The following is a 24332-nucleotide window of genomic DNA, read 5'->3' as shown; positions in this document are numbered from 1 at the left end:
TCCTGATCCTTACCCATAGACACTCAACTCTCATTCCCAACCCCAAGCTTTTCAACATCAAAACAGTCTTTAATATAAAGGGTCACACCACCGCCCTTCTTTCCTTGTCTATCCCTTCTGAAGAGCTTGTAGCCATCTATCACAGCACTCCAGTCATGGGAGTGGTCCCACCATGTTTCGGAAATAGCAACAAGGTCATAATTAGCCTGACTCTCAATCACTTCCAACTCTTCCTGCTTGTTGCTCCTGCTGCACGCATTGGTATAGATGCACTTCAGTTGAGTCATCTGCCTCACCCCCATCTTAAGCATTGTTCCCCTAGGCTCATCTCTTGTGAGGCCTGTTTTGTCTCCTTTCCCCTCTGTAGCTAGTTTAAAGCTCTTTCAATAAGCCCCGCTAGCTCCTGTGCTAGGATTTGTTGCCCCCTTTGAGATAGGTGGTTTCCACGGACAGACGATAGACCAGGGGCTGACTAAACTGTCCCATGATCAAAGAACCCAAAGTTTCTGGCTTGACACCAGCCTGTGAGCCAATTATTCATTGCTTGTGCTTTCCGATCCCGTTCAGTGTTCCTTACTGGTCCTGAAGGTATAGAGCTGGAGATCACGTGAGCTCCCACTCCTTGAACTAAACACCCTAAACGCCTGGAATGATTGGAGATGGAATTTTAGAATTGTTGAATCCTCTTGGTTGTCAGTAGGGACAGCAACATAACAAGTGCAAGTCTGATAGCAATAGCATTCATAGAATCGCAGCACAGTCAGGTTGTAAGGGAGCTCACAGCCCCCCAGTCCAGCCCTGCCATAAGCTGGTTGCACACCCCCCCAGCTCAGGCTGCCTAGGGCCCACGCACGACCTGCAGCACCTGCAGGGATGGGCACACACACTTCTGAGAAGCTTTATTAACCAACGATAAATACAGTGTCTAAATATAGCGTCTGCTGCACTCTGGTTCATCTCAGCTATAAACATCGGCAGTTTGACACTGGGAGATCTCCTGTAAAGCCCCGGGAGCCAGTCCAAGAGAAACCAGTTTTCACACTGGGAAAAGGAAAGCAGCTGCCAGGTCCACCGCACGATTCTGCCAGCTGCGCAGCCCCAGGCCGCCGTGTTCGAGCAGCCGGCCAGCAGGCCATCGCTCCGCTTTCAGCGAAGCGAGCCGAAGAGAGCGCGTTGCCCGCGCCGCCTTATGTCACAACGGCGCGCCGGAAGCGGCGTCACCGCCCAACCCCGCGGAGACACTGCGTCGTGCAGGAAGTGCGCGGGCGCGCGCGCAGGGCGGTGCCGCTGTTGCCAGGCGGAAGCACGGTCGCGCTGGAAGCTGCGTGAGGCTGCCGGGCAGTGCTGGCGGCGCTTCCGGTCCGCGCCGGCGTTGTGGTCGCGCCCGCCGGGCAGAGCGGGGCGATGGTGTCCAGGGCTGCCGACCGGCTGCTGATCGTCGTCTCCGTTCTGGAAGGTAAGCGGGGGCGGATTCTAAACACGAGCCGTAGCCTTGAAGTCACACGGCCAGTGGGGAGTCGTGGACAGAGCGTGTTCCGGGGGAATGTTGTGGGTGGACCGCGGCGGCTTCTTTATGCTTCGCTGCACGGACAGGCGATCTGTAGGAAGCGGAGCCAGCTCTAGTGCTGGCTTTCGTATAGAAAAGGCGCAGCGAGGTTTCGTTCTTTATGGCTTAAACGTCGTGGACGTCCATCCTTATACGTATCTCTACTTGCCGTAGCTGATGCTTAAACCCCTTATTGCTGCTTTTCCACGTGACCTTTTGTTGCTGCCCGGTTGAATAGAGCCGTCACCCCTGTAAAGGCGACCGTCTCCGCCTTTTCCAGCTGTGGGAAGCAAAACCTCCTGCTGACTTCTCCTGGTCTCTGACTTCTGCTGGGCCCAAGACATTGGAGAAATGATGAGCAGAGGAATAGAATAGGAATTTTCTCACTGGGCTCTTCTCATTTATGTTTTGTTTTTGTTGTTCCAGTCTGCTGTTTCACAAGCCCAGTTACCAAATCCACCGTTATGCTGTGTGCTGGTTAATCGCAGGTCATCTGAGATTTGTGCTGGATAGGCTTGCTGAGGTGTATGAATAGTCTGTGCAAGTTGTCGGTGCTGTTGGGGCGTGTGTCTGAATGCTTTCCATTTGTAAAGCACTGTGTTATTTCTCTGGCTGCTTATGTTGCTTGCTGATAACTGAAATGCATGGAGCCTCTGTTTTGTGACGCCTGTAAACTTTAGGCATTCATTTTGTCACAAAAACTATGAATTAAAATGTAGAAGGATGCTGAATCCAAGACAAATCCTATGCAGCTTTCTACGTTCTCTTAGTAGTGAATTCTAAAAAGCACAGCACGTGCTTGGATAAACTTTTTAGTAATTCATGAGATCATGCTTGCTCTTTTAATGCAGGAGAGTAGTAAAATTTGCAGTGAAGGACGAATGCTTTATCTTTGCTGTTTGCCACCTATTGCCTTGACTTTTTCCCTTTCTTAGATTTCTCAATGTTAAATCATACCAAGTACTTGGTTTCTATCATAGTTCTTAGCTGTTACCTGGTATCTTGCTGTTTCTGGGTGCTTCTTTCTAAGTAGTGAGAAGACATTTCAAAGTAAGAAAACTACAATTGCAGGGAAAGTTTGAGGAAGATGGGTGAATACATCTCCGTGTAATTGGTTTGCAGTAAGGATCGGAGCTCCCTTGTTCCATTGGTGGTGTCTGATGATTGCACTGTGTTTCAGGACGCTGTTTTCCAAAACGACCCAAACACATGCTTATAGTTGAAGCGAAGTTTGATGGAGAACAGCTGGCTACTGATCCCGTGGAGCATACTGATCAGCCGGAATTTGCCACTGAATTGGCCTGGGAACTCGATCGAAAAGCACTTCATCAGCACAGGTAACAGCAGAAAGTTTAGCCTGAGATAAAACTTAATTTTCTTGTGCTTACAGCTGCTGAAACACAGTGTTTAATCTAAACTACTTATAAATAGAAGCTTTCTTTTATCTGTGAAATGATCTACTGTTTTGTTTTCACAACAGAGAAAAGTATTATGGGGTGATATACATGACTAGAAGTTTCTAAAGCTTCTGTTGGAACTACTTAAAAAAAAAAAATTGGAGAAGTACTGGATTCTTGCTTTCTTACATAAACCCTGACAAAGAATTAACTTAAAGCCTGAGAATCCTGCTAGAAGAACTGATACATTGGTTTTGGTTTCCAGAACAGTCATCATTTTTAATTGAAAATATGGAGATACTATTAGAATCTGTCAGAGAAATGAGAAGGCCACTTGAACTTGGAGGAGGGAAAGATGTCTAAATGCACCTCATGCTGGATACCACACCTATGCCTCTAAGAACATGCAGGTGCTTTGCAACAATCTTTTGCTCCCAAGTGAAGATGCAGTTCAGTTGCATTACTTGTTTCATGAACGTGGAAAAGACTGAATTTAATATCTCTTGAGGGTCTTTCAGAGTCCAGTAAGCTTCTCTTACCAGATTTATCTATTTATTCGTTATCTGTTGCTTAATCCCAAATTTTTAGAATTGGGTGTAAGCTGAATTGCTAACTTATTAGAACTAGCTATGTTAGAAATCTCAATAAATTGTTGTTGATATGTTTGAAACATGTGAATCGTTTGTTATGACCTAATTGCACAGGTTAATTTTTACGTTTTGGATTTCAACTGAGATGTTCTTACAGGCTGCAGCGCACACCTATCAAACTCCAGTGTTTTGCTTTGGATCCTCTGTCTTCAGCTAAAGAGAACATAGGCTATGTTGTGCTTGATTTAAGGGCTGTGCAGGAAAAGAAACAGGTATGTTTCTAAGTGTAAAGTCTTACATTTTGATGTTTATAAAACAGTGCTCTGGCAGTAGAATTTGAATTAAGGCAAAATTTGAATCTTTGAGTTGTTCAGGAGGAGAATGAGTCCTACTTCATCACATACTTGCCTTTTTTTTTTTGAAGAGAACAAATGAAAGTAGTTTTGTGTCAGTGTTATTGGAATGAAAAATATTTACACAGCCTGCTCTGGAACATGAAAAAGCCAAGTATGCAGATTAAAAAAGAATTCTTACACTTTAGAATTGGAGGGTTGAAACATTTCTGATCACTCTGTTTAATCGCTGCTATGACTTACCAGCTGGGGAAAAGAAGAAAACAAGGTCCTTTACTGAGCAACTAAATGTAGTTAAGTCAAAACTTTAGAGAGTGAAGCTGTTTGTGATGTGTTCTTTTTATTTTTATTTTTTTTCATACAGAGGATGTCTGAGGGGTTCTGAAGTTCTGGCCCATTAACAAAGCAGGAGAAATCATGATTGTTTACATAGAATTTTGATAAGTGAATTTTATGTTGTGCTTGATCAGGATGTAGTTGTGGCATGGGTCACGATACGATGTTGCTTTAGCGTTTTGACATCCCACTTAAAATTTATAATCCATGTAATACAGTCTGCACTCTTTTAGTTGAAAATTTAAACATTCTCTCTTCTAATTAGATGACTCATTTTATATTTTGCTCCCCCACAGTTTACTTTGTAAATCAATGGAAGAGAGTATGTTCAGCTCTTCTTCCAAGGATGATGATATAGAGTATTGAGTGTAGCAGTGCAGAATAGACCATGTTTTTGCAAATGAACGCTAGGGTGATTTTCTGTGAATAATAAAATAGAATTGCCAGAGCAAATCTGTTGTCTATTACCGTATTTTATGATTTTGCTACTTTGAAAATGTTTTTTCCTTTTCTGATTTTGTAGACACCAAGGTGGTATTCTTTGCTAAGTAACAAGTATGCTAAATTTAAATCCGAAATAAAAGTAGGCATTATGTTGGAAACTGATTCCAAAGCACCAGTTGGTGATTTAAAAGCAAAGGAGGCAGCCCCTAGAGAAGGGAGGGGTAAGTAATACAATACCGTTGGCTTTGAATTACAGATGCTCCTGTTTTGGGTGTGTATTGCTTGATGCAAACGTGGTGTTTGAGCTCAAAGAGAGCTACAGTAGTTGAACATTAATTAACTGTAAATCATTTGTATCATGTGTAACCATAAATCACGTGAATAGGAAACGCACTGTGTTGTAATAGCAGAGGTGCTTTACTTTGAGTTTCTTAGGTGGACAGAGATACAGGCTAACTGATCTTCAAAATCAGCATCAGAGACTCATGCTTACTCCTACTGGCATTTCAGTCAGGTCAGATCTCAGTCCTGTTGCTAAAGAAAGAAAACAAAGGGAGTTTTTTTACAGTGTGTAATTCTAAATCTAAACTGACAAGTTGCCAAGTAGCACAGTAATTCATTGGTTGAGTAGTCAGCTTTTTTTTCCCCACTTTTTCCTTTAACATGTTGTTTTTTTTTTTGTCTAAGCTAAGCCACTCAGTACTTCAACAAATTTTTGCAGTAACATCTGCAAGTTAACTGTTGGCAGTAATTCTGGAACCGGATTCTCTTCTACATTCCTTTCAGAGATAATTTGTGAAATATATCAACATCTGTTAGAACTTGAATTATATTGAATAGTACAAGGTGTCTTCATGTGTCCTATGCTTTTCACTCATTTTTGTATGTGTGTCTTTTGGAGAAAGTTCAGGTTTTGCTGTTCTTTTAATTTTAAATCTCTGTAGAAACTTGATCGATGTGTTTTTGTTTTAAAAACAAACTAAAAACAGATATATCTCTTTGCATCCAAAACCAGACCTACTTCCATTTGTCAGAATAGAGTCTCCATTAGACTGGAGGATTTTTGTTTACACACCTTGTAGTACATTCTGTTCTCACTCTAAGGGTAACTTCTTCATAATTCCAAACTAATCATTTGCTTGCCATGGTCTGTGACTGTGGTTTGATAAAGTTTCAGTGGCAGCAGTGCACAAGATTTCTGGCCCTCGTTTTGCCTTCTCAGCTGTGTTACGGGCTATGGCGTTACAGGAGTTCCAGGTATATTGAGTTTACTTCAAATCCTAGCTGTTCTGTGATTCTAAGGGACCCCAAGGATAATCAAGCTCCAACTCCCCTGCCACGAGTCCTTTTAAGTTCATAGCAAAGCACAGGCAATTTTACATAATCTGAAGTTTGTCACAGAGGCAGTGAAGCATTGTAAATGACTTCCTAATTTTTCACCTCTTCCTATGTGACCTGGAGCTCTGTCATCCTTCACGATGCTGGCTCACTGTATAGAAAATGATAGAAAATTCTTCTTTAGTGTTCTAAGCATTGGGTACAACAGCCCTGCGTTGCCCAGTACTGCTTTTGTTAGACAGGGAATGGTTTCTTTTTTTAATTCATACACATTTTTAATTTCACCTCACTGTCAGGAGTGATCTAAGTTTTACCAGTGTTTGAAACAGAGCCTTTTGGTTCACAACCTAAAGTGCTGTGGGATTATTACTATTTGCTGTTGTCTGAGGCGCTTTGAAATCTATTAAATGTATTAAATCTATTAAGTTACTAGAATGTGTAACTGTGTAACTAGTAAATGATTTAAAGGGTTCATTCTTGAGTAGGCAGTGTGTTTCTTTACTCCATCATTTTCCTTATTTTTAAGGAAGCAGAGGTGCATATTTCAAGTGTAAATTATGTATAATTACAAGATTTGCATTAACTGCCTTATAATTTTGCTTGACATAAGTTGTGTAATATGGTTTGTAAGCATTATTTTGCTTAATTCATCTCCATATGTCTCACATAAATCTCTCCGTATGTTCTAAACTGTATTTCAGTATGTAGAAGTTATTTGATGTTGAAGTACAATTTCAGTGCAGCTTTACAAATTACAATTTTTGGTTACTTTACCTCCTTGCCTCTGACAATTCTTCCATCCGTGTCTAGCTCTGATGGTGAGTCTCAAAATTTTGTTGGATTGGAAGTGGACTCATTAATGGAGATGTATCAAAGTTACTGTGATTAGATGTTTGGGGCATGAAGTGGATTTTAGAAACTGTCCTCTTGCATCCAGGTTTGAGCTGGCTGTTTCTTTAAGTACACTGTCTTCTTGGTCTCATCTGTATAACGTCACATCTGTGATTCTGAAGCCTGAACAGGAGTTCAGATTTCGTTTTCGTCTTTGATCTTCAAAGCATGCAGGCTGCCAAGACCTTGCGATTTTAGGTGGAAAGCACTGATCCTTTTACTGGCAGTAAAAGCTGGTTTGCATACAGCATGCTTCATGGTATTGTAGAATATCATAAGTTAAAGGGGACACAAAAGGATATTTGGTTGGTTTTGTATTTGCCTTGTGATACGAACTTGTAGGTGAGTAATCAGTTAAAGAGGGCTGTAGTTCAGTGGGTACGTTGGTGTTGCTGGAGGCTGGCAAATTGGAAGCAGTGACTAAAGAGCGTCTGACACACCGCTTGTGAAACCTAAAAGCACTACTTTCCTGTGTATTTTCCACAAAACTAGAAAACCCACAATGCAAGTCTCTGGTGTTTTATGTTAGTTTTATAGCACTGAAGACTTCAGGTGAAGCTTTTTCACATGAGCCATTCCAAAGGTCTGCACAGTGAAACATCGTACTTCATCAACAGGTGGACAGTCTGACCTGTCCAGTTACTGCCTTTCATCTCTTTCAACAAGTCAGAGAAGGAGCATAACAGACTCCAACATAGTGAAATAAAGTTCACATCACTTTAGGAATGCTCTAGCATTCTTTCTGGTGGTGTGTAAAATGATGTATGTGATCCCTGATAGAAAATAATTTAAAAAAACAAGCCCACAATGCCTTTGTAGTGAAAGGTGTTTGTGCCTAGGGATCTGCTTTATGCTGAAACACTTTGAGACCAGTCATCAAGTTCTTTATTATCTATGTGGAAAAATTGTGATTATAAAGAAGATTTCTGCTGCAGTTTGATAACAGTGTAACTTATTTCTTAATTGTCTCTTTTCCCTTAGCGTCTGCCCTTCTTTCTAGACTTGATCCTAAAAGTATTGTACCAGTCCTGAATGAAGAAGAGGGCTATCATCAGATTGGACCAGCAGAGCATTGCAGAGACTATTTTGTTTTGTCTGTGACCATTGCATTTGCCACACAATTGGAACAGGTTTGTTTCACGTCCCATTTAGTTCTGAAGAAGTACTGTGCTACACTTGTATTTTTGCCATCCTGTAGCTCCTTTCTATTTAGATTTTTTTGGTACCTTCTCTCTTGTAACAAATAGCCTTGTCCCTATACTGAATTAATATAAATTAAATTGAAATTGTAAAACTCTGTGTAGTACTAACATGTTAAAAGATCAGAATTCTTTTGGGCACTTAAACTGTAGTGATACATTCTTCTTTTTCACTTCTCTTTCAGTTAGTTCCTAGTACTACGAAGCTTCCTGAGCATCAGCCTGAGTTTTTTTTCTACTACTCATTACTGGGAAATGATGTAACAAATGAACCTTTCACTGATTTGATTAATCCAAACTTTGAACCAGAAAGAGCTTCTGTTCGAATACGTAGTTCAGCCGATGTCCTTCAGGTGTATCTTTGTGCACAGTCAAAGCTGCAGGTAACCTGTTCCTTCTCAAATGTGGATGAAAACAAATGAAATACGGAAAATAAAGGAAATAGAATCTGGCTTGCTTTGAAAGTAGATTTCTTTTCCCAAAGCTTCCTTATGTTACAGTGTTTTGGCTAAGTATAACTTATTTTTTATGCCAATGTGAGAAACACCAACAAGTTTCCTTGCTCATAAAGAGTGCAATCTCTAATGTGGTGACCTTTAGCATAATTTGGTGGTCGCATGTCATGGCGAAAGACACTGCTGCAAAATGACAGTGTTGCTAATGTGGCATCCCCTAGGGCTCTCAGCTCTGGAGCCTCCTGAAAGCAGACCATCTGCAATCCATGCTCCTGTAACCCTCGAATAAGTTCTAAAATGACTTGCCTTCAGCACTATGTGTGAATAATAAGAGTGGTCTGGGATTTCCCCCTGCTTCTCAGCTGTTTAAAAAATGCTGCAGCCATATTCAGGCTGTTACGGGATATTGCTTGTCTTTAGGTGTGCCTTTAAGTGTTGGGGGTATTTATAGTGATCTGCACTTGGCTCACACTTAAGTCGCTCTTAAGTGACTACAAGTAAGTCAGTGTTGCTGAGGATAGTGTAGGTTTTCTAAACATAGCTGTTAAGTACTACAGTGTTAGTTATAAAGGGTCCATATCCAGACTTATACTCTAAAGACAACTATCTATTTCTTGATGTAGAGCTGTTTCTCTGACATAGCTTCTTAAAATTTGGGATCCAGTAGCAGAGCTTTTTTTTTTTTTTATCCTTAATTTTAATATACTTTTTTTTTTTCCCCTGAAAAAGAAGTCTAATGCCAAAATGTGCAAATTTGGGTGTATGTTCATATGTGTATATTAGTGTCTCATATGTATTAAATGTTAAATTTATATATAATACAGCACTCTGGTTTGCTTAAGAAAACTAACAAACAGAAGTGATTTATTGGGAAAAGTGAAATTGATTTATGAGTTTCAGAAAACAGATTTTATTGAGGAACGTAAATCACATTTTTTAGATCCTTCTACTGAAATAGGCAAATATTAGACTCTGGAATGTAGGAAGAGTTGAGTCAGAGTTTGAAAAAGGAATTAAGACTCTTAGCAAGACTTAAGAGTATGATTACTTAATTCTGTTAAGCTATTTAAGCTTGATTAAATTATTCAAGTGGAGTTTAAATATGAACTTTCAAATAAATTGCTTTATTTCTTCCTGAGTCATGCATTTTATATGTTTATACCTTAAGGGCATGAATCTGCACTGTGCTTACAAGGCACACTAATAAATCTGTGATCCAGAAGGGGTGATGTGATGATTGTCCTCAAAAAACAGCATGCACTGATGAGATGCTGTGATAACACTAGGCACAGCCAGCCAGCTCAGCACTGAAATCTCACAGCAGTTCTTACACTGCTCAGAATACTGGTTCTCAGCATATAGGGACAAGACTAGGGATGAAGGTTTTTATTAGCAATACATATGAAAATACATATGGCGTTTACTTCCTGGTACTTCTGTATGTATACAGATTCATCTTTGCTGTGGTGACCAGTCCCTTGGAAGCACCGGAATACCTCTGTCTGGACTACTGAAGAAAGGAAGTGTGGAGATTGATCAACACCCTATGGCAATAGAAGGAGCATTTGTCCTTGTTCCACCAAATAGGGCTAAGCAGAACCTGCCACAGTTGCCTCTGGATATGGCTCCTACTGTTGGGGTATCTGTAATTCTGCAAAAGGAGTGCTTAAATGATCAGGTATAACTTACTAATAGTTAGAGTGTTGTTTCACAGTTTCATGTTTAAGAAAGAATATTTCTAAGTCATATTTGACAGTTAAATATGTAACAAAAAATCAGAAAAAGATGAATACTTTTGTTGCTTCATTTTTTCTATGTCAGAAAGATAATCTCAGACTTACTACAGACAGAATTTTTCCCATTCAATCCATGATCAGTAATAATATCATATCACTTCATTCAGCCTTTGATTCCTTCGAACATTCCAACTGAACTCAAACAGCCAAAGAAAGTTCTTTCACCTACTGATAGAGAAGCAGAGGGCCTGAAGCAGAGATCCCAGGATGTCCCGTCTCAAGCTGACCACTCTCCTCCAAGAGAAGGTGAAGCAACAGAAAGTGAAGCAGAAAGTCTGAAGTTTGAAGAAGGCACAGAGCTAAAGGGAGCTGGTATGTGATGTATGTGGGTTTTTTGTTTGTTTGTTTTTGTTTTTCCTAATTGCCAAGCACAATCTTGGATTATGTACTACCCATCTGTGGTCATAAATCTTTGGCAAGTAAGAATTGTTTACATAGGATAGGTGATAGTGTAAGTGCTCCTCAGATTGAGGATTTGTTGTTGTCTGGATTGTGAGTGATAAGGATAGTCTTCATCTTGAAAAAGAATACCAGAAGCATTTGAAATTACTTGAATCTGAGAATGGTGAGGTTCGGTACAAACTCATGAAGAGAATTATTTCTTTGGTTGTAATGGTCTAAAAGTTCAAATGTTTTAAACAGAATTTTTAAAATTAGATTTTTAAAAGAGGAGATACTGATCCTAAAGAAACTGTGTTCTGTAGAAGAAAATCTTGTTCTCAGTATTTGTCTGCTATTTCTGAAAAATTTCTTCTAACCCTAACAGATCTTAGCAAAGCAAAGGTTAAATCCTTTTAGGTTAAATGCATCAAAACTTTTATGAGCTATAAAACTGTTTCGAATCTGTGGTTAAGAATATGTAGTTAACACTTTCATAATGCTTTGGCAAGACGAAAAACATGTCATTTCAATATTATCTTTCAGGGATAGTGGATGAGTCCTGCAAAGATGTTAACAAACAATACACTGAAGAGCTCCCAGTTTTCAAATCACAGAGCAATGAAAAATCACTGCTGTTTTCAGGTTTGGAAAATTCCAGTAATGCAAAATAACTTACAAAAATTAATACATTGAATGGAATTTAAATGTAGTAGCAACTTAAATTATTTTTAACTGTAGACTGTAAGAATTTTTATTTTCTCTTCTCTGTGAGAGCCTTAAAGTTCTTCCCATCCATTTAATTGCACAAAGCAACTTAGTGCCATAATCTGTTACCTAAGTAAATTAGAAGACTTAATTTCATTACCACATTATGCTAACTAGCTGATGTTGAAGTACTGAAGTTTTCCTTTTTATTATTAATGTAAACATCACTCTATAAACCAGCAGAAGGAGAAGGAAATTTGATGCTAGCCATGATGTATTTTTTTTTAAATTACAATAACAGAAACATCTTGGAAGATTATGAAGAAAGAAGATCAGAACAACTAGTGCTTACAAAAGGCATATGAGCTTCTCTCTGACAGATCTTGCCTTTTTTGTCTGCTCTAGTCTTAAAAGTTTTGGAGGCTGACTTTTGGAGAGCCTATTTGTAAAAAATTGTTGTTTGACCTGTTACGTTTTTGAAAGAGGTAGTGGAGAGACTAAGGTCCCAGTTCATGGACTTGATAAGCCTGGAATACTTCTGTGATCGACTTTCATAATTGAATACTATAATTTATACTGCAAGGAATTAAAATCGTTCAGGAAGTAACGCAGTTGCCCTTATATAAGAAATGAGCTATATATTTTGTTGTTTGGGGCAGAACAAATTATTAAAAATGTGCATGTTCTCTTGTGATTTCAGCAGGTGATGCTCCTGTAGTTGCACCTCAGCCCAGTTCTGTGAGTGCATCTGGTTGTTCTGGGACTGCATCAGTGCAGAAAATTCTCATTCCAGCAGCCTCTCACCATTTTTGCTTTTCAATAGACTTACGAAGTGTGCGTGGTCTAGAAGTTGGTTTTCCTATAAACTGCATTTTAAGGTAAGATTTGTTTTGTTTTTTTTCTTGCACTTGGTAGTAGAGCAATTAATACTTCTGAATAATTGCTATCAATATTCTGCCTGATGAATTTTACTTTCATTTGGCTGAATGCTTTGGAATATTCAACTAGTCCGTCACTAAACCTCTGAGAGCATTAAAGACAGTATGTAACACTTAACCTGCACTGGAATTCTTATTAAATAGCTCACCTGAATATCAGTAATTCTCCTTTCTCTCCTTCTGACTATTTTTCTAGGTGATAGAAGGAATAACTTCTGTGGCATTTAATGTCTCTATCAGGAACAGGTTGTGTTTTAGTAAGATAATTGGTTGTGTGTGATGTTGAATCTAAAATACACACGCTTTTTTCTTACAGTGAAGAACTTGTGTAGTAAATGCTTTATCATTCTGAGCAGTAGTATTACTGGTTTGATAGTGGTTTTCATACAGGGAGCAAATTTTAGTAGGAAGATGCATCTATTCTTCTTACATTTGTTCCTCGAGTTGAAAGAAAAGACAAGCTTTTGGATAATTGAATGTTGTGCTTCAAGCAGAAATACAAAGCCTCCATGCTAGTTTGGAACATTTGTGTAAAGATCAGTTTGTTACTGTACTGAACATGAAGGAAAAGTGTGGGAGCACTTCTGGAGCATAATCTTCAGGGAGTGAAAGTTGGCATGGAGGAGAAATTGAGGATAAGAGAAATAAGAACTGAAAGATGAAGCACCACTTACAAGCCCCCATCTCAGTATTCAGTTTGTTTTTCTTTAACTTAGTGTTTTTATTTTTTATTCTCCCAGTGGTTTTTTTTATCAACTTGTTTTCTTTTAGGGTTTTATTAAAATTATGGTTCGAAAGTTCACAGATATTGGAATATGAAACATTAATGTTAATTTACAGCTTTTTAACATTAAATAAATTGGCATTTTCAGTTCAAGCAAACCAGAGTTCAGTAAATTCTTGGCCTCTTGGTTATCACACCCTGAATTTGCTTATGCAGTACTTTCAGTACACACTCAGTCATACCTGTAGAATATGTCTTTCCTTTTAGTAAATTGAACCGTGGGCATTATAAACATAAAGCGTCCAATGTGAGTTAAATTTTCAGATGGTTCTGACACTGAGTGTATTTGTACTTCATCAATTACCGTGGCTGAACAACACAGAATTACATATACTATAAACAATTACATGTACTAGAATACCTAATTCTTCTTCAGTTATTTTATAAAGTGTGCAGAGAAATAGAATTTTACTATAACAAAAGATTAATTCATGTTTCTGAACATCCATATGGATTTTGAAAGCTTTTTGTCAAAATAACAGCAAATACAAAGGAAGCTGCATTAGCACTGAAGTAAGTGAGAACTCCTAAATATTTCTTAGGTAAGTTCTACTACTGCATGTATTTCTGCTGTTTTCACTAACGCTAGTTTTTCTTTCTGAAAAGCTTAAAAAAATTAATCACATCTATTAAACTGATTGCTGTTGCTGCTGTTTTTATTAGGTACTCCTACCCCTTTTTTGGCAGTGCAGCGCCTATTATGACAAGCCCTCCTACAGAAGTCAGAAAGAACATGGAAGTTTTTCTTCCCCAGTCCTACTGTGTATTTCACTTTGCAACTACGCCTCATCAGCTTCAGGACACGTTTTTCAGGTGATAATTTTCATTCTTTTTGTCATAACTATATGGAATGTGTTTCATATTTTTCGTTGCAGATAACATCAGTTTCTAATACTTCACTGAAGATCTTCAGTTTGAGAACTTAGTAAAGAATCAAAATGCTTGTAGCAATGTATATTTAATACATTGCTCTTTCAGTTTCTTTTATTACTTTATTTAAAGACAGAGACTCAAATTCTTGTTTTTGTCTCTTAAGTATTTCTGTAGGCTGGAATCGTTGCATGCTGCTGCATTAAGTTTTTAAATTAAAGGTTAATAACATTTCTCATGAAGCATTTATTTCTCATTTGATATATATATATTCTTTTGTTTTAATATACGATGACCTCTGATATCTTTGAAAATGCTGAAACCCGGGAAACTGAGTACAGCTCCATTGTGGGTTATAGCATGGTTTTTCCAGAAGTAGGTTTATCCCTTTTGACAGGGGATTGAGATGTGGAATAAAAGAGTAGTCAAAATAGTGGCATTTTGAAAGAGAAGGCACAGAAGAGCTATTCTGTGAGTGACAGTGGCTGAAGTATTTATAGGTAATTATGAATGAAGATGATCTAGGTCTAATATTATCAAAGTTAAAATTAGTCATTTTCATTGCAGTATAGCTCTTCATTGTAATTGGAGTACTGAGGAGTAAGTGATGGAAAATGTACCAGTTCCATGAATGTCATTCCTCTGAGTGAAAGGCAGTAAGCCTCTCTCGTTTGACTCTTGAGTCGTGATTTGGGAAGTTACACGAAGTCTTTCTCCTCTTGCGTGTTGATCACTGACACGAAGACCATTTCTTGTTTCAGACTACCTCTGCTGGTTGAATTGTGGCACAAGGATAAAACAGCCAAAGACTTGCTTCTAGGGACTGCAAGACTTCAGCTTTCAAATGTTTTGACTTCAGAGAAAACACGGTTCTTGGGTGCTAATGGTGAGCAGTGCTGGCGTCAGACTTACAATGAAGCAGTCAACGTCACAGCAGCACAAGGGTAATAACTAAAAATTGCTTTATTTGTAGCAGACTTTGAAGAATTATTTGTTTAATATTTCTCTCAACAATGGCCAGCCTTTCCTGTTTGCCTTTTTGCTCTATAGCTTTAAAACCTTTCTTTAAATGGAAGAAATTGAGACTTCCTTGTAAAGGCTGTGTTTTGTAGCCTGTAATAGAAAACATGCTTAAGAAGTAATAATTTTTTTAATCTTTCAACAAATATTTGCAGTACTCTTACGATTTTTTTTTTATGATAAAAGCAGGAAATAAGAAATGCTGACGGATTGAATCTTCAAAATCAGACATTTAACTAGGAGTGCTACAGGTCTTCTATAGCTGCTTTGCCCAACCCTTGGAAATTCTTGCTTAATATCTGTGCATGAGTACTTAAGCTGTTCATACATCAACTTGTTCATTTTCATACTAGGAACTCTAGGGAATAATAAGTAAAAAAATTAAATAGAGAAAAAAAAAATTAAGACAGAATCATGACTATTAACAGATCTTGCAGGGATCTCAAAGAGGGTTGCTAATGTTTGAAAAAAAATACTGCTTGAAATTAAGTGTGAAATGATTTTGGTAGACTGCAAATATTATGAAAAAAACTCACAACCTTTTTTGTTTGTTTTTAACCTAAGCTTTCCATTTTGAGACCAGATAAATTGTGATTGTTTTCCTCACTTGAAAATTCAGTCTATGGTTTCACAGAACAGAAACTCATGATTTTATTATTTACTCTCACCCTTGTACGAAGTACAGCTCCCAACAGCTTGTGTTTGTGAGACTGTACTTTAAATTGGATGTCTGAAACAATCTTTATAGAAAATAATTCTAGTGAAGGATCCTGACTGAATTGGTGAATGGGCTTCTTGCAGAGCAGAAGGGTGGGAGGAGGCATCCAAGAGATAAAAAGCTTAATTGCCACAGGCATACTGTGCAACAGTGCACTGCTACTCAAGTCATTTTCTTTGGTTTATATCATTTAATAGTGGTCTTGGATAAACTTCGCTAACAGATTTAAATAAATAAAAAAATAAGAAAATGTTACTGAGGAACCTTCATGAGTAAGTTATGTAAGAGTTGTGAAAACCTTGTTTGTCCACAGCATGCTTCCAGAACAACTGACTTCAGTGGAAGTTAGGAGAACAATCCACAGAGGGATGTTAATCTGATAACAGCAGTGTTTTCTGCTTGAGTAGAAGGAGCAGTGGCTTTAGTTAATGTTTCTGAAGATGTTTTTTTACTTGAGGGATTTACATTCTTTTTCATATATATGGAGAAAGTTAATTTGCGGTGACTTCTCTCTTAAACCCTTGTCAGAATTGTGAACTGTTCTGGTAGTCGGTGTCTAGATCCTCATCCTTTTCTGTGTAATAATGAAACCTGATTATGCCTTTTAAAAATAAGTAAAAATTCTACTTAGTGTAAAGTCTCTACTTGTACAGATTCTAAGTTTTATATGCAGGAAAATTCTGAGGACTGATATGGAGACCAGTATCTTCTGTCCTCTCAGACTTGCAGAAAATTGATCTCTGCTTCCATTTAAGTTTCTGTTGTGTGGCCTGATTCTTTGGAGAGTTGATCTCAGTGGACACTAAGGTTGATGCTTTCTCAAATATTAGAAGTTTAAGATAAAAACTTTTTTGTACAGTACCTAACCACCAGATGGCGTTCCCAAAATGGCCTCAACTGTGCATTCTGCTGTTCTGATACTTTGCTGGTTTTTCTCCTGTTGGTGTAATGTTCATTTTAAACTCATATGTTAAACCACCATAATTATATTTCTGAGGTCCATTATCTTAAGTGCTTTTTAGTCAACTACTGATAGAAAGTTGTAAGAACTCAATTCAGTAATTTATATTAATTTATGAAATTTATGTTTTTCCCTTAAAGGGAATAGTGTAAACAGTTGCACTTTTTTTTCTTTTTAACAATTAGTTTTGTCATTTTATAGCTAGGAGAGAGGATTTCTGTGAAAACTTAAATGATTAATTCCTATGTTTTTTTTCTTGTGAATCAGTGCCCAGGCTGTAAGCGATTGTTCCACTGCCTTCACATCCTTATTTAGTTTATAACTGATATGGTAATGTTTTTTCTGACCACTTAATAGGTCTGTGTTGTAATGTACTTTCACATTAGACTAGTGATAAAATTCAGTTAAATGATTTATCTGTGGATTCTTTCTCTCAGCGTCTTTCTATGCAGAAAACTACTTTTGTTTACTGTATTTCGTCTGAGTTTAGAGGTAAGACAGACAGGGACAAACTGTTCTGTTTGGACAGAAGCTGTAACTTACTTCAGATTAGTTTCCTAAAATATTTGTTTTTTGGACACTGTATTTGAAGAGACATTTATTTACCATAAAAAGGTCCATCTCTAAGTGCATGTAAAGATATCAGTTGTCTGTGCTGAAGCTTCTAGAAGCATGCTTTTTAGGAGTCCAAGGATACCTTAGCACAAATGATAAGTTGGGTGGCTTATTATATTTATGGTTAATTAGGAAGTTATTGTTCATTTTGTGGAAGGTTAACAGAACTTTGTTGTGTATCTTAATGTGTTTCAGTTTAGTAGCAAAATGCTTTCAACACGTATAGTTTTTAAACATTTAAGACTGCATTTCTGGATCATGCTCTTACTGCAGGATGTGTTGATTATGATTAGATGCTGGTGAGCTGAATTCCCAGTCACAAGCTTGGCTACTTAGGTTTAAAAAAAAAAAAAAAAAGTTTAGATGAGTCCTTAGATTAACAAAGTAAGTGGGAGAGCATGGTTGGAACGTCACAGATAAGACTGTTCTGGAAGTCTTAGAAATCACAGAAAACCAAATAGCTCACTAGCTTTGCAGTTTGCAGGTTGCCTTGCAGTTCACTTCCTTAAGTCTGTATTAATTAAAATAATATTCTAATGTAATTTTCAGATCAGACACCAGAATCGCAGAGCTTTTGTATGCCATCACTTTGGAAGACTACGGACTTGTGAAAATCCATGAAGTTCTGGTGTCAGACTCTTCTCAAGTAAATTTTGCATTGATCATGGCCTTTTTCCCTGAACAGTTAATTCCGAAGTGTTGGTTGTTTTTTTAATTGAATATCCATTGTTATGTCAGTGTGTAGGTGCTGGTCAGCAGCGGCATGCCACTCATGCTCAGCTTCATTGTGCTTCAGAAAAACAGCCAGAACCACGGGAAACTCTTGAATACAAAGCCGCACTGGAATTAGAATTATGGAAGGAAATGCAAGAAGACATTTTTGAAAATCAGGTTTTTAGTCTTCTACTTTCTAAACAACATAACCACATTGAGCAACTGGCAGCATCGGTGAAAGGAACATTAACTGTGTTATTTTCTTAAACTTTCCCATTGTTTCTAGAGCTACATCTTGCTCATATGCTTTAAAACTTTGGAGATACACAAAAATATCATTTTGTACTCATAAAGGCAGAATATTAATTATTGATTATTATGAAGTGATAAAGTAGTTGCTGCGTAATGAAATATTAAAGTATTGATCTCCCTTCATGGCTTCTGCAGTGCAGGAGGTATTCAAGGTGCAAACTGTTACTGTTAAATATTAACTCTACAATTACTTATTCTCAGTTAAGTACTACTGCTGTCTTTGTATGCTTCAAACCATTCTGCTCATCCTATGAATGTTTCCTCTAACAGTGAAGATAGGTACTGTTGCAGTCCTGTGCAAGTTGATAGAGTGAGAATCTACTTTGTTTTGGGTTATTTTTTCAAAAGTAGGCTGGCTTCACAAATCATTTGTAAGGGTAAGGGATATCTTTCGCTATCAAAGCCATACCATAAGTTACAGTAAACCAGTGTGTTAAAGGCTTAATTCTGCTAGTTGTCTCTCTAGATTGTGCTATCAACAATTTTGATTTGAGTTCCTACTTTGTGACTTTTTGTATTTTATGACTTTTTTTTTTCTGTTTCTTGCTTTTAAAAGCTTAAAAAGAAGGAAATGGCCCGTATGCAAGCACTTGCAGAAGAATGGAAGAAAAGAGATGAAGAGAGAGAAGCACTAGTGAAGAAAAAGGTGTGGAAACTAGTTCATATACTTGCTGAAATGTCTCATTATAATTTTTATAGTAATAAGCTAAAATACTTTGTAACAAACAAGAGAGAGACCATTGTAAATTCTCACAGCTTCATACTGAGTATGTATTTAGCCACAACAAAGTAATTTGATTTGCATCAAAATCTGGCTAATCATATGTTTGTTTAATGTTGATGGGAAACCACTAGGTCGTCTACCTTTTGTAAGACTACCTAGAGAGAATTCTTCTACACATCCCTTTAGTTAGCTAGCTTTCTCTGGAGGAGGGGTTTTAATTTCACTTGGCTCTTGTGAACATAAGAGTAAAAAAAAATGACAACAGTACAGTTGGAATATGTTAAGCTGTGTTTCTCTCAGATTCTTTCTAATAAAATAAAGGTTCACTATCTTCATTATTAAAAGATTATTATCATCACTAAAAGCTGGAAATTTGTTTTCTGTGTAAATTTCTAGATCAAATATTATTGATACTTTATCAAGTTTTAAATTTTGAAATCTTCAGCTGTCTAAAACTTAATGGTTATTACAAGAGAAAAGGTTTGTTGTTTGTGTGTGTGAATATATATATATGTGAATATATGTATATTTTTAACACAGGTAGCAGAATATACTGCTCTGGAAGAACAGCTTCAGAAAACCCTGAGAGATCTAGATCAACGGGAACGACAGCTTTTGACTGCTGAATCAGAGGTAAAAAGTCTTTTGTCACTTTATCCAGTTTTAATTGCGTGAGTTGCTTTCACAAGTTTCTATTGGGTTGCTGTTGTTTTTTTTTTTTTTTTTAAGTTTTCTTATGGACGAAGTTGTGATCTGTGTACAATAACTAAAATAGCAACATTCATACTGATACATAGATGAGCACTAATAATTTAAAGCAAAATTTTTATAAGGGTGCATGTTTACTGAAATAGAAGTTGTTACATTTTAAGAGTTTGCTGAACAAGTGTAGAACTGTAAATAGTGTTTTCTTAACAGAGTTAGTTGAGATGTTTATATAACATTACAATATCACAGTTTGGTTTAGTATCCTGTTATGCTAGGCATTGTACACATGTACAAGCATGCTTCATTTCAAGCAGTAATTGCTAGATGAACAGAGAGCCAGGTGACAAGGAATGCTGGGAAGAACTGTGATTGTCCATGTTTTGTCATCCAGGAATTTGATGTAATTCCTGTCTTGTATTTTCAGTAGTGACAGAACCAAAGAAAATACGGTAGAAATGGCAGCTATGACTGTTTCTGGATCTCATTAAATAATCCTAAATCTAGGGAGCAAGATGAGTCCTCAGCTGGTAATGTGGAAAGGGGGCATGGGGTGAACTTTTTTTTGTTTCTTCAGAACAGTCTCACAACACAGGTAGCTGTGGTTGAATTAGCAGTCCAGCAGTCTCTTTTCTCCTGTAGCTCATGTCACTCTTTTTATAAGGCACAAGTGGAAATAAACTTGGCAAGGGATGTGAAAAATAAGAAGGAAGGCAAAGAACAATGTACCCGCTCTGATAAATGAGAAGACATGGAGAACGTGTGATCCTCAGTGAGTTCTATGCCTCAGTCATCATGGCTAGTTAGGCTTCTCACACCTCTTGTGTCCCAGAACCTCTAGGCAGGGGGGAGGGAGGAGAAATCTATCCTGATGTAAAAGCAGAGGAAGTCCAAGAGAGTCTCAAGAGGCTGTATGTGTACAGGTCAGTGGGGTGAGACAACACGAGTCCTGTCTTCTGAAGGACTGGCTGATGTCATTGCTGAGCTGCTCTCCATCATATTTGAAAAATCATGGCTGTTGAGTGAAGTTCCTGGTGACTGGAAGATGGGAAACATCACTCTCATTTTTAATAAAGGGAGAAAGGAGGACTGGAGGAACTACAGACTGGTGGTTTTCTCATCTATGTCTGGGAGGACTATGGAGCAGATCCTTCTGGCAGCTATGTTAAGGTACATGGGAAATGAGGATGTGATCCGAGACAGCCTGCATGGTTTTACCAAGGGCAGACAGTGCCTGACCAGTCAAGTGGCCTTCTGTGTAAGGGAGACTCAGGGGAGAAATGATCACTTTCTACAGTGACCGGAAAAGAGGTTGTAGTGAAGCAGGCATTGGCTTTTTCTATAGGGAACAGTGATAGGATGAGAGATGATAGCCTTAGATTGTGCCAGGGGAGATTCAGATTGGAAAAGTTTCTTCTCAGAAAGGGTAGTGAGGTATTGAAACAGGCTGCTCAAGGAAGTACTGTACTCACCATCCCTGAGGATTTTTAAGGAAAGAGTAGATGTTGCACTGAGCGATATGATTTAATGGTATTGTGTTGATGATGTGTTGATCTTAGTGGTCTTTCCAGCTTTAATGATTTTATCACTCTGTGGTTCTGGTTCATCTTTAAATTGGAGAAATATGGATTTGAAGGATGGACTATTCAGAAGGCAGGGGGTTGGTGGGATGGTCACAGCCAGAGGGTTGTGGTCAGTGGCTCTATGTCCAAGTGGAGGCTATTGACAAATGGTGTCTCCCAGGGGTCTGTTTTGGAACCAGTGCTTTTCAACATCTTTATCAAGGACATAGATGGTGGGATTGAATGTACCCTCAGCAAGTTTGCTCATGACACCGAGCTGATTGGTGCAGTCAGTACAACAGAAGGAAGGGATAGCATCCAGAGAGATGGAGGCAGGCTTGAAAAATGGGCCTGTGTAAAACTAATGAGGTTCAAAAAAGCCAAGTGCAAGATGTTGCACTTAGGTTGGACAATCCCAGGTATGTCTGCATTCACTGATAGCGACAGGACAAGAGAGAATGGCTTTAAATTAAAAGAGACAGATTAGGCTACAAATTAAGTGGCAAATATTTATTTAGAGGGTGCTGAGGCACTGACACAGGCTGCTCAGAGAAATTGTGAGTGCCCTGTCCCTGGAGGCATTCAGTACTAGGTTGGCTGGGTTGTGGGCAGATCTGGTGAGTGGCAGCTCTGCCCGGGGCATGGGAGTTGGAACTCAATGACTTCTAAGGTCCCCTCCAACCTAAGCCATTCTATGACTGTTATCCATCCATTGCTTGTGAACGAAGGTCAAGTCCCCACAGAGGGACTGGCTATTGGAGCCTGTGTCCTGTTCTGTCCTCAGGACCTCTTTATACTACCCAGAATGCAGTTTGTACTGTAAACTGTCTGACTTTACCTTCTGTGTACAAAGTCTGGTGATTGTTTTATTCAGACTGAAATACATTCAATCAAAATAATTACTATTTTTCTCATACACCTTTGTCTCAAAAGTTGCTTTAAATTTAATGAGGTTCTAATTGGAGAGTTTGGGGTGATAAAAATCTGTGGATTCTAAAGGAGGCTAGACAAAATTATGTAGAGTTTAGTTAGCAATTACAGTTTGAGAAATGAGCAATTTGGAGAGATTTGTATTCAGCTAGCAGTCATGCAGGCCAGTAACATCTTTTTAGGGAATTCAGTCATGTCAAAGATTGTTCTCTAGTTAAGCTCAGCTGGAACTTCTTTCAGTGCTCTCATTTTGAAGAGTGGCATCTTAGTGAACTAAAGACATTGTCTTGGCTGTAGCTGAAACTTTGCTATTCATGTATTGAAGGAAAATTTTGAATTTTTAAATTGCTAGTGGAAAATTAAATTGCAGCTTAATTTAGGAAACAAATAGACACACAGATAGCACTGCTTTGGTTTGTTGTTTTTGTTTTTGTTTTTTTTTGTAAGCCAACTATAGTAATTGGAGGATATGCAAGTTCTGCTCTGAAAGTAATGGTTCCTGTTTTATGATGTTGGCCTATGACATCAGAGGCAGCGATGGTATGGCAGTAGAGGCTGACCCTATCAGTATTCCCTTCCATGTTGTTGCCATGGGACAGGTGTCAGCAGAAGGGCAGTCCTACAGAAGGGAGTCTGACATGGAAGTGCAGATGAAGCAAAACTGTGGAATTGAATTCACCTGTGGGGGAAAAAATGGCAGCCACTGACACTCATGTACGCTTGCTGAACATTTATGGATACTAAGCAGTGGCTGTGAGCACAGTGAGAAAGTGGGTGCTGTGTTTCATCAGTGTGAGTCACTTCCCCTGGTACAGACTTGTACAGGTGCAGTATGCAGGCTCTTGTTCATAGCTGCTCAAAACACATAGCTAATGGTGGTGTGTTGAAAAATAGTGTTTTTTAGCTCAGAGTTTGCTTTATCAAATAGTGTTATTGTGGTCCTTATATCTGTTATAGTTTTTGTGGAAATGAATAGGAAGTATTACTTTTGGAATAATCTACAAATTGTATGTACCAGTAACAATAAAATTTCTGTTTAAAAATGGAAAATAATTTTTTGTCATGAATAAATAGTAACATTTTTAAGAGACTAATAAAAGAAAGATCCTGCACCTATGGATTAATGCAGCTGTCTCATTTTTAAGATTCAAAGAGTAAAGAAGGAGTTGCAAGCAGAGCACGAACAAAATAAGCACGAGGTACAGAATTCTGTGCGGCGAACCAGAGAAGAATGTGCCCACCAGGTTGAACTAGAAAGATCAAAAATCAAGCAGCTGGGAGAAGACAAGCTTCGTATACAACAGCAGGTATGCCCATTTATATGTTCTGCTTACATCATTTACTTCAAGATAATAGCAATAAAACCTTAAAATTAAATATGTTAAGTGGAGGAATGATATTTAGACAAGCATATTCTGGCAGTTTGTTAATGCATACTTTATTTCCATTTATTCAGTGAATTACGTGAAGAGATCCATCTCTGTCAGTCCTGGTTAATGTTAGGGCCACTTTGCAATGCAGTCATTATAATTTTACTTTTTTTAATGCTGAAGATCAAATTATGATTACAAGCATATGTTGTGTGTGGCTGTGATCTGAACTTCAGTGTACAGTTCAGTAACTTCTAATGAATTTTTAGCAATGAGCATCTATCAAAATGTCTAGGTAGCTTGACTTTGCAATTCATTTTATGCTTTCACTGCAAAATATTATTTTTATTATGGTGGGGAGGCAGTAATCCTCATGTTGTGGTCTTCTGTTTCGAAAATAGTGCTTCAAAGAAGATTTGGCATTCTGTTGTCCTGTATGCTGTCTTTTGCACTGACAAAACTAACCCACCTACATTTTGCTGACTGTTAAGGAATTCCATACAACCATAAAAGCACTACGGTTTTGGAGCATATTTAGAAACTCATGTAGATTAAATCTTAATAAGAGTTGAACTTCCTTCACTGCTTTTCAAAATAGACACAATACATCAGACCGAAGGTTAGATTTTGAGTCAAAGAAAACAACTGGGACAAGCATAGAAAACAGCAGGATTACCA

General features: G+C 38.0%; 1 protein-coding gene across 2 annotated transcripts in view; it reads left to right on the top strand.

Moving 5' to 3' along the window:
• Positions 1 to 1374: 1374 nt before the first annotated feature.
• The window catches only part of CEP120 (centrosomal protein 120), a 38273-nt gene continuing 15315 nt past the window's right edge, over positions 1375 to 24332 (top strand). Inside the window, exons 1-17 of one of the 2 annotated variants that reach the window (XM_042809407.1) lie at positions 1375 to 1456; positions 2727 to 2883; positions 3691 to 3805; positions 4746 to 4887; positions 7877 to 8025; positions 8280 to 8477; positions 10000 to 10227; positions 10453 to 10657; positions 11270 to 11368; positions 12135 to 12309; positions 13817 to 13966; positions 14785 to 14967; positions 17887 to 17983; positions 18076 to 18228; positions 18920 to 19009; positions 19628 to 19720; positions 23430 to 23591. In XM_042809407.1, coding sequence (XP_042665341.1) covers positions 1405 to 1456; positions 2727 to 2883; positions 3691 to 3805; positions 4746 to 4887; positions 7877 to 8025; positions 8280 to 8477; positions 10000 to 10227; positions 10453 to 10657; positions 11270 to 11368; positions 12135 to 12309; positions 13817 to 13966; positions 14785 to 14967; positions 17887 to 17983; positions 18076 to 18228; positions 18920 to 19009; positions 19628 to 19720; positions 23430 to 23591 — 2448 coding nt within the window. In that variant the 5' untranslated portion in view covers positions 1375 to 1404. Of the gene's footprint in view, positions 1457 to 2726; positions 2884 to 3690; positions 3806 to 4745; positions 4888 to 7876; positions 8026 to 8279; positions 8478 to 9999; positions 10228 to 10452; positions 10658 to 11269; positions 11369 to 12131; positions 12310 to 13816; positions 13967 to 14784; positions 14968 to 17886; positions 17984 to 18075; positions 18229 to 18919; positions 19010 to 19627; positions 19721 to 23429; positions 23592 to 24332 lie in introns of both variants that reach the window. The other variant, XM_042809406.1, reaches the window with a different exon arrangement.

Source organism: Centrocercus urophasianus, unplaced genomic scaffold, assembly GCF_019232065.1.
Source record: "Centrocercus urophasianus isolate 14NV4802_14NV808 unplaced genomic scaffold, USGS_Curo_1.0 seq_1194, whole genome shotgun sequence".
Classification (NCBI taxonomy): domain Eukaryota; kingdom Metazoa; phylum Chordata; class Aves; order Galliformes; family Phasianidae; genus Centrocercus; species Centrocercus urophasianus.
This window is presented reverse-complemented; position numbering and strand designations above follow the sequence as displayed.